The sequence below is a fragment of the Mustela nigripes genome, chromosome 2 (genome assembly GCF_022355385.1).
Source record: "Mustela nigripes isolate SB6536 chromosome 2, MUSNIG.SB6536, whole genome shotgun sequence".
NCBI lineage: Eukaryota > Metazoa > Chordata > Mammalia > Carnivora > Mustelidae > Mustela > Mustela nigripes.
Genome location: NC_081558.1, coordinates 151,052,021 through 151,068,364, shown reverse-complemented (window position 1 = coordinate 151,068,364; position 16,344 = coordinate 151,052,021). Strand labels below are relative to the sequence as shown.

General features: G+C 36.6%; 1 protein-coding gene across 10 annotated transcripts in view; it reads right to left on the bottom strand.

Moving 5' to 3' along the window:
• Positions 1-16,344, bottom strand: part of TFDP2 (transcription factor Dp-2) — a 177,794-nt gene that overhangs the window by 44,352 nt on the left and 117,098 nt on the right. For 8 of the 10 annotated variants that reach the window (XM_059391822.1, XM_059391824.1, XM_059391823.1 and 5 more), the window contains 3 exons: positions 9,314-9,417; positions 3,241-3,362; positions 1,759-1,806 (listed from right to left, as the gene is read on the bottom strand). In XM_059391822.1, coding sequence (XP_059247805.1) covers positions 1,759-1,806; positions 3,241-3,362; positions 9,314-9,417 — 274 coding nt within the window. The remainder of the gene's footprint in view (positions 1-1,758; positions 1,807-3,240; positions 3,363-9,313; positions 9,418-16,344) is intronic. The other 2 variants (XM_059391829.1, XM_059391825.1) reach the window with 2 other exon arrangements.

Genomic DNA, 16,344 nt, shown 5'->3' with positions numbered 1-16,344 from the left:
GTAGGCAGAGAGGCAGGCAGTGAGAGAGAGGAGGAAGCAGGCTCCCCGCTGAGCAGAGAGCCCGATGCGGGACTCGATCCCAGGACCCTGAGATCATGACCTGAGCCGAAGGCAGCGGCTTAACCCACTGAGCCACCCAGGCGCCCTAATCTGGCACTTCTATATGTGATCTTTAGAGGTCTCTCTTATGAAGCGAGTATAAAGAGAATCTTGTTTTTTATACTATTTGCAGTACATAAGTGCCACCAATCATAACTAATGAATAGTGCCATTTTAAGACCTTAAATATTGCTAAATACATCTGTACAAACTTGTATTTCTGCCCTTTCTGAGGATAAATGAAAAAAAAGACCAGCAGGATTTGGAAAGAGTAGTTTCCATTAAAGAGGAGAACACTTTGCTCTATATCTCTATTGTGATACAGCATTTCCTCAGACATGATTTTATCTGTTCTAAACAGTTACAAACCAAGAAGCAAGCAACAGATGCCACAAAGGAACTAAAGTTCAACTGGTGCGTATGCAAGAAAACACACATTTTTAATTACATAGCCTCAAGGTCCTCACTCATAGTCCTTTTGATTTTATTTCAGGCTGAATTCTAATACATTTGGCCATCTAGTTTCTCAGTGCACAGCAAATCAGAGGTAGCAAATTAGAAAATAGAAAAGACAGAAAACTATTTATTATTCTGAGAGCAGATGACCTAACAAAAAAAAGGAGATTAAAATACCATTGGAAGAAGGGGTTAAAAAAAATCTTAGAATCAAAAATAAAATTAAAAAAGCGTAGCTGGTAAAGTTTTATAATTACAACTTTGGGACTCCTGGGTGGCTCAGTCAGTTAAATGTCTGACTCTTGGGGCACCTGGGTGGCTCAGTAGGTTAAGCCTCTGCCTCTGGGTAGGTCATGATCTCAAGGTCCTGGGCTCAAGCCCTGCATTGGGCTCTCTGTTCAGCAGGAGCCTGCTTCCTTCCCTCTGCTCTGCCTGCCTCTCTGTCTACTTGTTCTCTCTCTCTCTCAAATAAATTAAAAAAAAAAAAAAAGGTCTGACTCTTGATTTCACCTCAGGTCATGATCTTGGGGTCGTGTAACCCCTATAATGGTCTCACTTTCAGTGGAAAATCTGTTTCTTTCCTGTCTGTCTGTCCCCCCAATATGTGCACATGTGCTTGCTCTCTCTCAAATAAATAAATCTTTAAAGAACATAGTGCAACATTAATATGGTACCTCATATAGTGGCTTCCATGCACACTGAACTTTAAGTTCAAATAACGACCCTACATTTTTAACTCTGGAGCTTCTGACTTGGTAGACATTCATACTGTATTCAACACTCCAAAGGTGATTCTGATGCATACTGAGAAGACTGTCTTAATAGTCTAAGGAAAGATTATACTGTATTTAATATAATAGTTAAGAAATAAGTGAGAACTTATAATCTTTAAATGTGTTCAAAAAACTTTTTTAAAAAGTTTGGACATGTTGAAGTAATGTGGTACATTCATCTTCCAAGAGGAGAGGGAGGGCTAAAGGACACATCACCAACAGCCAATTTTGGAACCATGCAAATATAATGAATATATGTAATGATAAGTGAAGTAGAACACTCAGTAAGGCATGAAATAAAGGCAGAAACTAAATGAAGTTAAAGATACACAAAGAGAAACAGCTCTAATTAAACCACAACAATCTGGACAGAAAACTCCTCTCTACACAGTAGCATCTCCCAAACAAAATACTTAACACTTATACTCACCTTTCTGAAAAATCAGAATCTATAAATTCTCTAGCTCGTTTTCTATCACTAAAAAGAAAAAAAAAGATAGCATAAAAAGAACAGATATTTAAACACAATTTTATTTCACGAATAATTTATTGTAACCTGTCTAATTCCACAGCAAATACATCCAAACACAAAATCTAACAAATAGAAAAGATAAGTTTTATCACAGGACCGAGAAATCACAACATAATAAATTTTACCACAGGACCAAAAAGATCACAATATAACAACACAGTCTGAAATGAGCTCAATGAAAACAGGAGAAAAATATTGCAGACTTAGAAAAGGCACAGAGTAGTATTAGTCACTATGGAATGACTGAGCAATCTTTCCACCTCCATTATAAAGCACTGCTGGGGCTGAAAATATCCAAACCCGGTCATCTCCAAAGTGGGCCAACACACCTGGCATGGGTTTGGCTTTCATGTTCTACTCTCTCAAGGCTATGCAGAAATCCAAGGTAACTTTCAGATCCTATGTGGGATAAGGACTGAATAAAAGCCATGGAATTACAGGTGACTGTGTCATTTCATCTCCTTTGATAGTGAAAAAATATGTATACATATGAAACTCTTCTGTCTCTAATGTGTGTGTGCGTGTGCATGTATGCACACACATGAACATGAATATGGCTTGAAACACTTTGCCAGGATTATTTCATCAATTCATTTAACATCTTGGAAATAAGAAAGCTCTTACACAACCAAGATTTACTGTCTGCTTGCTAGAACTCACAATCATAAGTCAAAGACAGAACTACCAGTATAGTATGCCACCACAGAAATGACTTCTCAAGTAAACAAATAAGGTTTAAATCCTTTATCTTACGTGTTTTCTCTTATGGAAAGATGAAAGGCTCAAATGATAAGGAGCAGAGAAAGGCTGGGTAAGGGTATTTTACAGGCAGAAATGAAACATCTGAAAGTTTGATACTAAAAGTGGTAAATGAGGAGCACAAGGGATACTGCAAATTGTCCAGTGTTTGAAAAGGATCAAGAGAAAAACTCAGTAAAATTTTTAATATTTTTGGCCTCTTTTTCCTAGTTCCTTTTCTGATGTTTAAGAAAACAAAAATTCACAGGGGGAAATTCTGAGCCAACATTCAATATGTAACTCTTTTCTTAAGTTTGTTAAAACAATATAAAATATAGAATTCGCATCTCCAAAGCAGTTAAATGTCATAATCACAAAAAAGTAGTCCTTTTTCGGAGCTGAAAGATCAGAAGATTCTGGTACAAATTACTGTATTGTTTTTCTCTACCTAAAAATGGTTGCTCCATAAATGATTTATATCTAAGACATAAACTGAAATTAAATTAGGTAGTTTTAAAGGCAACACATAGTTTCTAAGGACTAGGCTAACATAAAACAAGAATGGAAGACAACACAGTGAGAGAAAAAGATCATAGCTTCAGAAAATGTTTTAAAAATGGTAACTTGCAACAACACTCTTACCCTGGGACCCAGCCGGTAGCTTCTGCTATGTGTGTCTGAGTAACCATTGCTGGTGCAGGGGTATATGGACTCCCAATCAGAACACTTCCTGAACTGGTTAGTCTCTGTGGTGTGCTTATAATCTATAAAGTTAGGACACAGAAAATAACATTCTTAGTTATTAAGAAATGCATATAGGCAGAAAATAATGTTGACTGCTAAGCTACATATAAGGAGGAAAACTCACTGCCAAAAATGCACTTAATAGCAATCATCTAAAACATAAGATTTCACTCACTTATATTCTATGATCTTAAAGCATTAGTAATTGAATACTGCCATGAGGTCACAATACAGGTTTCAGCAAATGAACAGCAATTTGGAAGGATTAAGGTGGCAACTAACAATGTTTTAAAAATTAAAAAAACCCAGAAAGCTGTCTTTGAAATTACAGACCTAACTGCAGTTGAACTTGAGGTACTAGGGCAAGAGTAAATCAGATCTTCATGTCCAAAATATACACAAAGGCATCATACAATTTGGATTATTGTAACAAATGCGATTTTATCTTCTTTTTTCAAGAGCATTTCCTCATGTCAATAAATATTCTTCACAGACATTTTGAAGATAGTGAAACATTTCATCATGTGGATTTGTTATCCCCTCCTGTTAGCTACATATGGATATTTAATTATCCAATATTATAAGCAATGCTGTGATGAACATTTTTGGACAATGACTTTGGCCTTAGTATCTATTTCCTAAGGACAGACTCTAGAAAGGTAACGGAACTAAGGATACAGACTTTTCAAAAAGCTTCTTGACAGGTGCTACCAAATTGCTGTCCAGGACTTCACTAATAAATAGACCATGTTTTTTCCAAAAATATTTATAATAATCAGTACAAAAGACAACTTAGCATTCTACTGATACCTTTATAAGTACTTTTGCCAGAAAAATAAGGGCAGGCTCCAGTGAGTAGGCCAATGCAACAGCATTGGCCCCACGTTGGTAATTGTTGAAGAATGAGCTGCTGGGAACACAGGGATTCTCCCTCTCTCTTTTTTTTTCTTTCCAACCCCGAGGCACAGGACTGCCCTCAACTGAGCAAACCCAGAGCTTCAGATCTTCTAAAGGGAAGAGATTCTATTTTCATATACTTTTGAAAATTTCCATAACAGCAAGGTTTTATTTAAGTACCAATTAAGAGAGAAAAGCATCTATGTGAGCTACACACAATTTTTAAATGACAGATCTTCAAAGGAAGTTCTATTTCTACTGTCTGATATAGGTCAAAATACTAATTTTTGTAGCCCTGATCAAATGAAACCTGATTCTGCAGACAGGTCTAATTCCAGTCATTAAGTGAGTTGCTAATTTGCTCCATAAGGAACAATGGGAAGGATTCATTTCCATTTCAAGCTTAGTTCAGCCTTCATTATCAAAGTTGCATCAACATTTATTCATTTACCAAATACTTAAGAACATTAGTTACCTCCATTTGTGTATGGCATTTTGCCAATTTGGAGCTAGGGAGATAGTACTATATACAAATGCCTAGGAAATAATTTTAGTAAGTTAATTCTATAGTTAAAAAAAGAGACAATAAACACTGTTAGATATCTGGAGAATTCTGACTCTCCACAATTTCCAGGGACTATTAAATAAGGAATTTAGAAGCTTACCTCATGAGGAAATATGAATACTAGATAACAGGTTTGCCTGTCCTACCCTTCTACACACCCACTCTACCTCTGCACCTCCATTTCAGTGAAAATCTTTAAGGTAGACCAAATGTTTGCAGAGCCTAGCGCAGTACTAGGAGATATTCACAGGAAAGGCACAAGAAATATTTGATGAACTGAGACAGAAGACCCAGCTCTTAAAATGAAAAAAGTAGCTTCTCTGTTCATTAATATGCCAGAAGGACTACATAAAATCCAGTAAGAAAATGCAATGAAGGGAGTTGGGGGAAATTGGAAGGGGAGGTGAACCATGAGAGACTATGGACTCTGAAAAACAATCTGAGGGTTTTGAAGGGGCAAGGGGTGGGAAGTTGGGGGAATCAGGTGGTGGGTATTGGAGAGGACACGGATTGCATGGAGCACTGGGTGTGGTGCAAAAACAATGAATACTGTTATGCTGAAAAGAGATTAAAAAAATTAAAATGGATGGAAAAAAAAAAGAAAAAAGAAAATGCAATATAGGGGCGCCTGGGTGGCTCAGTGGGTTAAAGCCTCTGCCTTCGGCTCAGGTCATGATCCCAGGGTCCTGGGATGGAGCCCCGCATCGGGCTCTCTGCTCAGCAGGGAGCCTGCTTCTTCTTTCTCTGCCTGCCTCTCTACCTACTTGTGATCCATGTCAAATAAATAAATAAAATCTTAAAAAAAAAATGAAGGACATAGTTCTTACCAATCACTATATCACATGTTTGTATGTCCTATAACATGCTGACCTTGAGGGTGAAGCTTAAGAAGGAAAATCTGAGTATTTGATCAGTCTCTGGTCTATTCTATTTCCAGAACAGGAGTCTCCACAAAGCAATTCTTTTTTTTTTTTTTTTTAAAGATTTTATTTATTTATTTGACAGAGAGAGATCACAAGTAGACAGAGAGGCAGGCAGAGAAAGAGAGAGAGAGAGAGAGAGAAGCAGGCTCCCTGCTGAGCAGAGAGCCCGATGCGGGACTCGATCCCAGGACCCTGAGATCATGACCTGAGCCGAAGGCAGTGGCTCAACCCACTGAGCCACCCAGGTGCCCCTCCACAAAGCAATTCTAATCATTCAAACTTACCCTTGAGATAGACTGCATTATTTGAGCAGTATTATTACTAAGTTCTTTTTCTGTATCTGTTATTAGTAGCCTACAGGTTCATTTTACCTGATTTAAAGGGCTTTGTAGGAAAAAAAAAAGATGTAGAGAGGAAGGGAAATAGGATATAGGAAAAAACTGGTTATTATTTCTGAGAAAGGCTTTGGAAATGAACTGCTATGTTCTGGTTTATTTTTTCTTCCTCAATGTCAGAATGTCAGCTCACATTCTTTGCTGATCTGACGATGATTAGCAATATTCTGTTCTTTTCCCTTAGCCTAGTGCCTGCTATGCCCTCAATAGCAGAAATCCTCAATAAACATTTCCTGAATGAACAAACTGGAGGGATGATATACTTCAACTACAAAGACAAGTTAGAAGTTCATGTGAGATGCAATGAGTTCCTAAATTAGGACAATGACAGTGAACCTTAAACAAAATCAAAGAAAAGCCAACAAAACTTGATCAACTACTGAATACAGGAAAATTATATAGGTGATGAGTCAGATGTGTTTTATAAAACTGAACCTTAATTTTGAAATTCCAAATTGAAATTAGAGGTAAATTAGAGGTAATTACTATATTCAGTTGATCTGATAAAGAAAGTGAACATTTATTTTAAATTCTGGCACTTACCTTCCCCCACCCCAAAGAAATCCTTAATTTCAATGTAATCATGCAGTTTTTTTGACAACGGATTACAGCTGGGCTATGAAAATCATATAGTAATTGAACCTCATTCTGAAGGTTTTCTCCCTTCAATCAATATATCTTACATACTACTGCCACCTACAGTAGGAATAGCCAAGAAATTGTTACAGCCTTGTATGGTAGCTATACTGGTGGTGAACAGCATGAAGTACAGAGTTGTCCAAACTAATGTAACATTCTGTGTCAATGATACTTCAATTAGAAAGCAAGCAAGCAAGCAAAGCCAAGAGAGCTTCTGTGTTCTTTTTTTTTTTTTTTTTTAATCACAAGCAGGCAGAGAGGCAGGCAGAGAGAGGAAGGGCAGGCTCCCTGCCGAGCAGAGAACTCCATGTGGGGCTCGATCCCAGGACCCTGGGATCATGACCTGAGCTGAAGGCAGAGGCTTTAACCCACTGAGCCACCGAGGCGCCCCAAGAGCTTCTGTATTCTAAAGGGAAAAAGACTCTACGTAATTATAAAGTATTACATTAAAGGACTTTATTATTTCACAAAATTTTAGTTTTACTGTAAGAAACATGTACTTTTTTTGATTATATGACAAGATACCTTTAAGTAAAGAGCAAGTATTCCAAACTAAAACAGTTACATTAAACTAGTTTCTATAAACACAGAAAACAACCTTTTTCTTAAGACTTTTTGAAATTTCTATCTACCATTAAGATCTGGCTAGAGATGTGAAATTTTTAGCGCAAACAGAGAAAGACAACAGAGAGAAGCAGGTTTTAAAAAAGAAAAAGGTTTTATTCAAGGGTTTTCCAACTTTAAAAAAATGCTTTTAAATCATGGTTGAGAGAGTGAAGGTGAGGGGACACTATTCAAAAGAAATAAACAAAAGAAGAGAGAAATGGCTCTAACTGGGATTCTACAACAATTAGGAAGTAAAAAAAAAAAAAGCTCTCATTTCTATCTAAGAACTGAGAACTAGAAAAAGCACCTCAGTATTAAGGACACAAATTAAGATCTGGTTTAAAGAGGAACCCCAAATCTCCCTTCCTTCTTCTGACCTTTCTTTTGCTGTTTCTGAGGTTTGTAGTGATGAGGTAAGTAGTGTATAAGACTACTTTATCATTGTCAGAACTGAGGTATAACAGTAACTGCATGCACAGTAGCTCAAATTGACAACAAAAAGAAAAACTGTTTCCAAAAGAATTTGAGCCACAGCAGTATCCTTAAAATACTGACAGGAAATAGTCTCTCGAAACAGAGGACTGTGAAGGAGAAACTCTAAGAGTTTAGGGATGTTTATTTAATTTTGGTATTTATATAATCACATTTCAAAATACAGACTTTAAAGTCAGGTGCCTTATCTCATTTACACCTACTTTTCAGTGGCTGGTGAGAAGCAAAAGCTTAGTAAATGTTTGAAATATACCCTGAACTACCTTGAAATGGGGACACTTACCTGAACTTAAGTCCCCTGAGGTTTGGAGCTAGACTACATTCTTCACATAGTTATAGTAAATTGTGAGATATCTTTAGTTTGAATTCTGTAGGTAATTAACAGTCCTCAAGTGATCAAGAAAAATGTCATGTCTTGAATGTCTTAAACTCCTGAAGATTTGCTGAAGCCACTAAGTATGTTAAGATATATTTTTTGCTTAAATAATTCTGCATTTAACAGAGTCCACAATACTGAGTATCATGGGCAAAATTTATCCTTCCTGCTTTATAGATGAGACCACACGAGCACTAACAGTAAAGAGTTACTGTTCAAGCGTTTACAAACTTTTGTTAAAGGTGGCTGAGACCATTAAATTAAGTATAGTTTTCAGGGTAATTACATGCCACTTTGTTTAAAAGTAAGGCTTTTCTGAAAGTGTTATATACTTCAAGCTCTACCATAATTTTTTTTAAAAAAGATTTTATTTATTTATTTGACAGATCACTAGAAGGCGGAGAGGCAGGCCGAGAGAGAGAGAGAGAGAGAGAGAGAGAGAGAGAGAAGAAAGCAAGCTCCCTGCTGAGCAGAGAGCCCAACGTGGGGCTCGATCCTAGGACCCTGGGATCATGACCTGAGCCAAAGGCAGAGGCTTTAACCTGCTGAGCCACCCAGGCACCCCAAGCTCTAGCATAATTAACGGAATGCCTCCAGAGAAACAGTTAAATATTTTCCACTTTTCATTCATTATTTCTACTGCTAAAGATGGATAGCTCTGGATATAGATTAACTGCTGGGTCATATTCAATTTATATGTGAGTACAAAGCTTAGGGCAGTAAAGGTTATTTTATAAGGAAAAAAAGAGGAGAACATAAAACACAACAGATTTCTAATCAATTTAATCAAACTAAAAACAAGAGAAGCCTACCATAAGGAGCAAGCAAAAACCTTGATATTACATATCCAGAAACCAGACTCAATTAAATGAAAATTAAACAATGAAGAGCACAACTGCCTTTCTTTTTCTCAAGACTTAATCAGATACATTCTGACAAAAAAAACAAAACTTCTTAAAAAAGTGCATAAGTTAAGAAGTGAACTGGAATTTTTGTTCAGCATCTTTAGTACCATTATCTTTTAAATTAGTCTTGCCTGAGCAAAATGTCAAATTCTAAGATTTGATGGTTTTCTTACCATTTGGGGTCCAACATTCACATTTATTGGTCCTAAGGTTTTTGGTAAAATCTTTGTTGGTGAGTTGGTGCTGGAAACTGGAAATGCAACAAATGAAATGTTACCTGAAATGATATCAAAATACTAGGTTAATGTCCTGCAATATCAGGGTCCCCTTCTATCTATACATTCATGGTCCCAACCCCAGTTTTGTTTCAGTAATATATAATTATTTTATTATTATTATTTTTTTAAAGATTTTATTTATTCATTTGACAGACAGAGATCACAAGTAGGCAGAGAGGCAAGCAGAGGCCGGAGGGGGAAGCAGACTCCCTGCTGAGCAGAGAGCCCAAGGCGGGGCTTGATCCCAGGACCTTGAGATCATGACCTGAGTTGAAGGCAGAGGCTTAACTCACTGAGCCACCCAGGCGCCCCTATAATTATTTTAATAATTAAGTTAAAACAAGAAGACTTAGGGAAAAACCATTCTAATGATTGCTTTTTTGTAGGGAATACAATTAGTTCTGCTAAATAGGAAAGCTGTAAAATAAATGGTTCACTCTGCCTGACAATTAATTACTAAACTTTTAATGGGTTTTTAGAGGAAAAAATATTTAGAGAATACATAATGCAAATCATAGCTTATGTCAGAGTTGAGAAATCTAGTTAGATCTTTATCAGACATCATAGAACCAAAAAAGTATTAAGTAGATAGGAACTAAAATATCTATTAGAATTTATAGTATAATAGAAAATATTTACACTAAGAATTAACATGCTTGCAAATGAGTTGGTATTTAGAAAAAAATATGATGCTACCTAATGACACTGAAAACAGTGAGATGTGCACAGTGTTTTCAAGTGATATCAACACTTTAAATTTGAAATTAAGGTAGCTAAGTGCTACCCCAGAAATGAAACGTTAACTGATAACTTTCTGAATTGTGTCAACTACTTAACCACTCTGGACAAACTTGAGTTTATCAATGTTTTTCTTAATAATCTAATGTAACAAAGGAGATTCCCAGAAAGTATGTGAAAGAGATTCAATACTGAAACTCTAGGGGGAAAGACATTTAAGAGCAGGACAAAACCCCTCCTTCTCAGATGGCCCCCTTGTATCTCCAAGCACTTGCCCAGACTCCTTAATCCCCTCTTCTCACCTGATTCTCAGCAAATACTCCTATTTCCTTCAGTGAGGAAATCAGGCCATCAGGCTATACTATAGCTTCTCTTCCCTGACCTGTGAACCTGTCTGCACCCTCACCTATTTTTACTTTTTTCTCTCTGAGTGGAAATTCTCATATAAATTATTTCTTTCATGTCTCTGCACGTCCTATCTTCTCAGGGGTCTCACTTATCAATTATCTACTGTCTCCTAGATTTTCAACTGCACCATCAGCTCCTCCCCTTCGGTTTCTTTCTGCCCATTTGCCCTGTATCATTTTTCCTCAATACCCACACTCAACAAGGTCTAATAGCCAAATCTGTTTCTCCTTCATGTTTTTGGTATATGATTGAGTCTTGGTAGATGATCATTACCATCCCAGTGACCCAGTCTAGAAATAATCAACCCCCTCCTCATTCAACTGACCACCATATCCTATGTATCTCCTTACTTTGGCTCCTTTATGTTGCTGACACTGGTTTAATTTGAAACATTATCAAATCTGATTCTAACACACTTACCATCTAACTCAGTGATTCATTATTGTGGCTGTGCAATGGAATTATCTGGGACTCAATAAAAAATACCAATGCTTCAGTCCCACCCCCAGAACTGCTGATAAAACTGGTTGGGAGCAAACCTGGGCATCAGACTGCTGAAAGTTGTCCAGAAGGTTCCAACGTGCAGGCAGGGCTGAGCACTACCACTCTAACTGGAAATGCTACTTCAAACAGTTTTGCTAGCCCCTCCACAAATCTGTAACAAACCAGTCTTTCAACTAGGGAAAACTGTTCTGGACACTCCCCTACTTTAGGCCTTCAAAGATTCTACAACACTTTCAATGCCTCCCTCAGATTCCTCAACATGGCACAACAGTTTCTATCTAGAGATCTCACCCCTGCCTCACTTCCCAGCTTCATCTTCAGCTACTCCCTCCACTCCAATCAGGTTAAATACTTTGCAATTGCAGAAAGGCCCCAGCTCAACCACTCTAGTTCTGGCACACACCTTTTCTTCTGCTGGAAGTCTCTCTCTCCTGGGGCTACTTTTACTGCCTAGCATTTAAAATGGCATTCCATACCATTTTCTAAGTCATTACTGTGTGTCAGAGTCTGTTCTAGAGGCTTCCCATATATACATCATCTTGCTAGTGCTTAGGAGAACAGAATAAAATGTATTATTACTGTCTCCATTTTACACATTTAGAAACTGAGACAGAATGAAGTTTAAGAATGTGTACAACATGCCAGAGATAGAGAGGGCCACAGCCCTACCTCCCAAGCCTCTGCTCTGTTTGGTGCCACCTCCTCTTACAAGCTGTTCCCAGCCTCTGTGGTCTAGTTCCTGAATGCCCTTCTTCTGACTTTTTCATAAAACCTATGATCATTTGCTTGTTCTAGCTATCATTTACATAGTTTTAAGTGGGCTATGTCTCTCAGCTTTGTATCCTAGCGCCTGGTTTAGTTCCTGGCACAGAATAGGCACACAGAAATATAAAACTGATTAGCAGAGATTGGAGCTATTACCTTTTCTAATCTGGAAGCCGTATTTCCTGTAATATGGTGTAAACTGTATTTTTTTGTTACATTTTAACTGGTACCATAACTTACACTGATTCTGAAATAAATTTAAATGCTAGGTCTTTTATTATTTTGAACAACCAGGATATCAAATAAAGTTTCCTTCCTTTGTAACTATAAAGCTGATTTTTGTTTTTATATAATACACATACCTTACCAAGTGCTAAAGATAAAAGTTATTTTCAAACTTCCCAAATATGGTTATTCACCTATTTAAGAATTCACCCTAACTAGAGAATAATTATCTATGATTCTAGGGTGAAGGAGAACAGCTATGTAATTGATAAACATGTGCCATCAACCTAGCCCCAGGCAGGACAGGCATGTGAGGAAGAGCACAGCCCTGCAAAAGTCTGGCTCTCAGATTTTTTTTTTTTAATTGAAGTATAGCTGACATATAGTATTATATTAGTTTCAGGAGTACAACATAGGGATTTGATAGTTACATATATTACAAAATGCTTATCATGGTAAGTGCAGTTACTCTCTGTCACCACACAACATTATTACAGTATTATTGACTTAATATTCTCCATGCTGTATGTTACAACCCTGTGACTTATTTTATAACTAGAAGTTATACTTCTTAGTACCTTTCACCTATTTCATCTATCCCCAGACCCCCTCCCTTCTGGAAACCACTGGTTTGTTCTCTATACTTATGAATCTGTTTCTGCTTTTCTTTGTTCATTTAGTTTTTAACATTCCACATGTAAGTTAAACCATGTGGTATTTGTCTTCTCAGATGGTTTTAAAAAATGACTTTAGTGATGCTGAATGTTTAAGATGAGATCACTTCTGATAAACTGTTAAAGCAAAAATCAAAAACCAGCAAAAAGCAGTGAACAAGAAACACAAAAAAGACAAATTAAGGTTAGGGAACAGACTGACTCTGATTTTAAACCTGACACTAGAGGAAAATTAGGAATATAAAACTCAGGTCAAAACAAAATGAAAAACATCATTAAACCCAGATCTGCCATGCCAGTTAATACCAAAAGAAATTAGAGGGAACTGAATAAATTTGACAAATTGATTCTAAAGTGCATCTGGAAGAGTAAAGGCAGAGAACAGCCATGAAATTTTTAAAAAAAAGGAGTAACAGGGAAGAGAGGAACTTTAGCCTACCTAGATTTCAAAATTATTACACAGCTGAAGTGTCAGAAATAATGTGATATTGCTAAGAAGCAAATAAAAAAAGTGACAAAACAGAAATTAAAGTCCAGAAATTACTTCTTGTATATACAAAAATGTTATATATGGTAAAGGCAGCATTTCAAATCAATATGGGAAAGGGCGGATTACTTAAAAAAATGTTCTTGGTTGTGTATCTGAAAAATAAAACACTGTACATCAGCTGCACTTCAATAAAAAAAAAAAAAAAAGGCACACCAGAAGAAATGTTTTTGAGATAAGAAACTGTCCACTTGGGTAAAAGAAACCTTGGATTTCAATTCCTCATCTTGTACAAAAATCAATTCCCGAAAGATCAAATATTTACACATAAAAATTAAAGACATAATGCCTGGGTGGCTCAGTGGGTTAAGCATCTGCCTTCGGCTCAGGTCATGATCTCAGAGTCTTAGGAGAGAGTTCTGCATAGAGCTCTCTGCTCACAGGGAAGCCTGCTTCTCACCCTCTCCTTCTCCCTATGCCCCTCCCCCCTGCTGATGTGCATGCACACGCTCTCTGTCAAAATAATAAAATCTTTAAAAAAATTAAAGCCATTAAAGTATTAAAAGAAGTTAATAATAGTTTTTGTAATTTGGGGATGAAGAAGCCCTTCTGAGCATGTCATAGAATTTAGAAATCTTAAGTGAAAAGAGACTGACAGATGGGACTATCAAAAAATAAATGTTTCCGGGGCGCTTGGGTGGCTCAATGGGTAAAGTCTCTGCCTTCGGCTCAGGTCATGATTCCAGGGTCCTGGGATCGAGCCCCGCATCAGACTCTCTGCTCAGCGGGGAGCCTGCTTCCTCCTCTCTCTGCCTGCCTCTCTGCCTACTTGTGATCTCTGTCAAATAAATAAATAAAATCTTAAAAAAAAAAAATGTTTCCTAAATAGCAAAAGACCTAATATACTTGAGACAAACCTCAGACTTGGTAAACAAATTTGCAATACATATGTCATTAGATTACTATCCTGAAAAACTTTTATTTACTTAATTTCCCACTTCTGAGTCAATAACAGTAAAAATACCTCAATACAAAAATAAGCTGAGGCCATGAAGAAACCCAAATGTCAATAATCACATGAAAAGATGCTTGATTTTAATTAAAAAAAATTACACTTAAAAAAAAAAGAAAAAATTTCATGTACCAGGCTGATAAAGATTAAGAAGTCTGATAACATCCTGAGTTGGTAAAAATGTAGCATAATGGGTGCATTTACAAAATACTTAAACTTGGCACCTACTAGATGTTAAGTACTAATGCTAAACACTTATGCGTACTTGGTGCAAGGGACACTATCCCCTGCACTCAAGCAGCTAACACGTTGTTGGTGGGAGGGATATTGGACAGTCTTTTTGGAGGGCAGTCTGACAATGTAACTAAAGAGGAGTAATGGGTCTGGTCTCTTGGAGGACATCATTTTAAATAAGTGCTTTAAAAACAATTATACACATTTTAAAGTCTCTTTCCACTTCAACAAATGTCCTTTCAACTGCTCTCCATTGTCTAAGTGACAAGCTGATCCCTGGCCTCTGCATCAGCATCACAAGTAATTCCCAATAATGGGAAGACCCTCTCAGCAGCAATTCCTCTGCTGGATATGTATCCTAATAAACTAAGCAGATAAGAACAGTTATACACATCCTAGAACTGCAACATTATAGATAAAGGCAAAAACCTAGAAACAACTTAAATGTATAAACACCTTTTGGTACATGTGTATGATGGAATATTACATAGTTCCTAAAACAGAATTTTAAGGACATTATTAGCCATGGAAAAATGTTCCCATTTTACGAGGCTATGATTAGTATGACTCCCTTTACCTAAAAACTAATAAAAAACTCATAAATTATATAAAGCATAAAAAGTATGGCAAGATAAACAACAAATGTAAGAGAGGTTAGCTCTGGTAAGAGTTTGGGGGAAATGTTTTAATTGTTTCATACTTATTCATTACTTGAAAAAACATCTTAAGAACATGCATATTTTATAATTTAAAAAGTTACTGCCATTCTGGAGGGAAAAGAGAGAGGGAGGGAGGGAAGAGAAATAGCATGAGATTCAGTCACAGCTATTTAAACAAGGTAAAAATCTATAAATGAGGTATTTGTGTTTTATAATTAGTAAAAATGAAATCTGCTTTGGAAGCAATAATTTTGTATAAGATGAGAAATTGAAATCCAAGGTTTCTTGGATTTCAATAATACCCAGAAATAAAAGCCATGCATTTAGACAACTGTTTACTTTCATCAAATCAACTAGGTTCAAGCAGAACTTTTTTGACTTAAAAGGACATATTTAAATTGGTTATAAACATCCAGTATCCCAACATTTCAGGTAGGTTAAGAGAAGTGAACCAAACCAAGTGTAAAGAATTTTTCCCAAGTACCTGGCCTTAATTCATAGCTCCTTGGCAACAGGGGCTTGATACTATCCAGAAGCCAATTCCTGGCAGTTGGTGTATTTATTAAAAACAAAAATCTAAAGACCTGCCTGAATCTGGGTTTTGGCAATTCTGTGCATTAACTAAATGAGATCAATCACCTGGGGAAGTGGCTTGGAAAAAGAGTTAAAAACTTAGCCAAATCTTGGCACAGGCACACAATTTTGGCTCACAATTTTATTTAGATTTTCTGAGTAATTAGAATCTTTCTGTTTTCCATTAGAATTGTCTAGACACCAAAGATTTCTTTCACTCATAATTCTTAAAGGGGTTCCTGTTCCAGTTAGTCACCTTCAATATGTCCAATTAAAATAAAAAATTCAGTGAAATAACTGTGGTTTGTCTACATGATGCCAATGTAAGTTATTTTTTCACAGTACTGACTTTCTGGAAAAAAAAAATTTTTTTTTGGCCTGAATTAGTTTTTGGAAAAACCTTCACCCAAGCCTATTGTCACATCCTCCTAGAAGAATCAAATTAATAACTTACTCTAAGAAAGTGTATACCTATTTAATGGGTTTATATAATCTCAAATCAGAAATAGTGGTATATCCCATACACACACAGGGTCCCACTCCAAAGGAAAAGCTAACCTTCAGCCCTAAATAGTTAAGAGAATGACCTAGTTTGTGGTGGTGTAGGTGTTTGTCAAAGTCATATCATGCTAGGCTAAAGGGGTTAG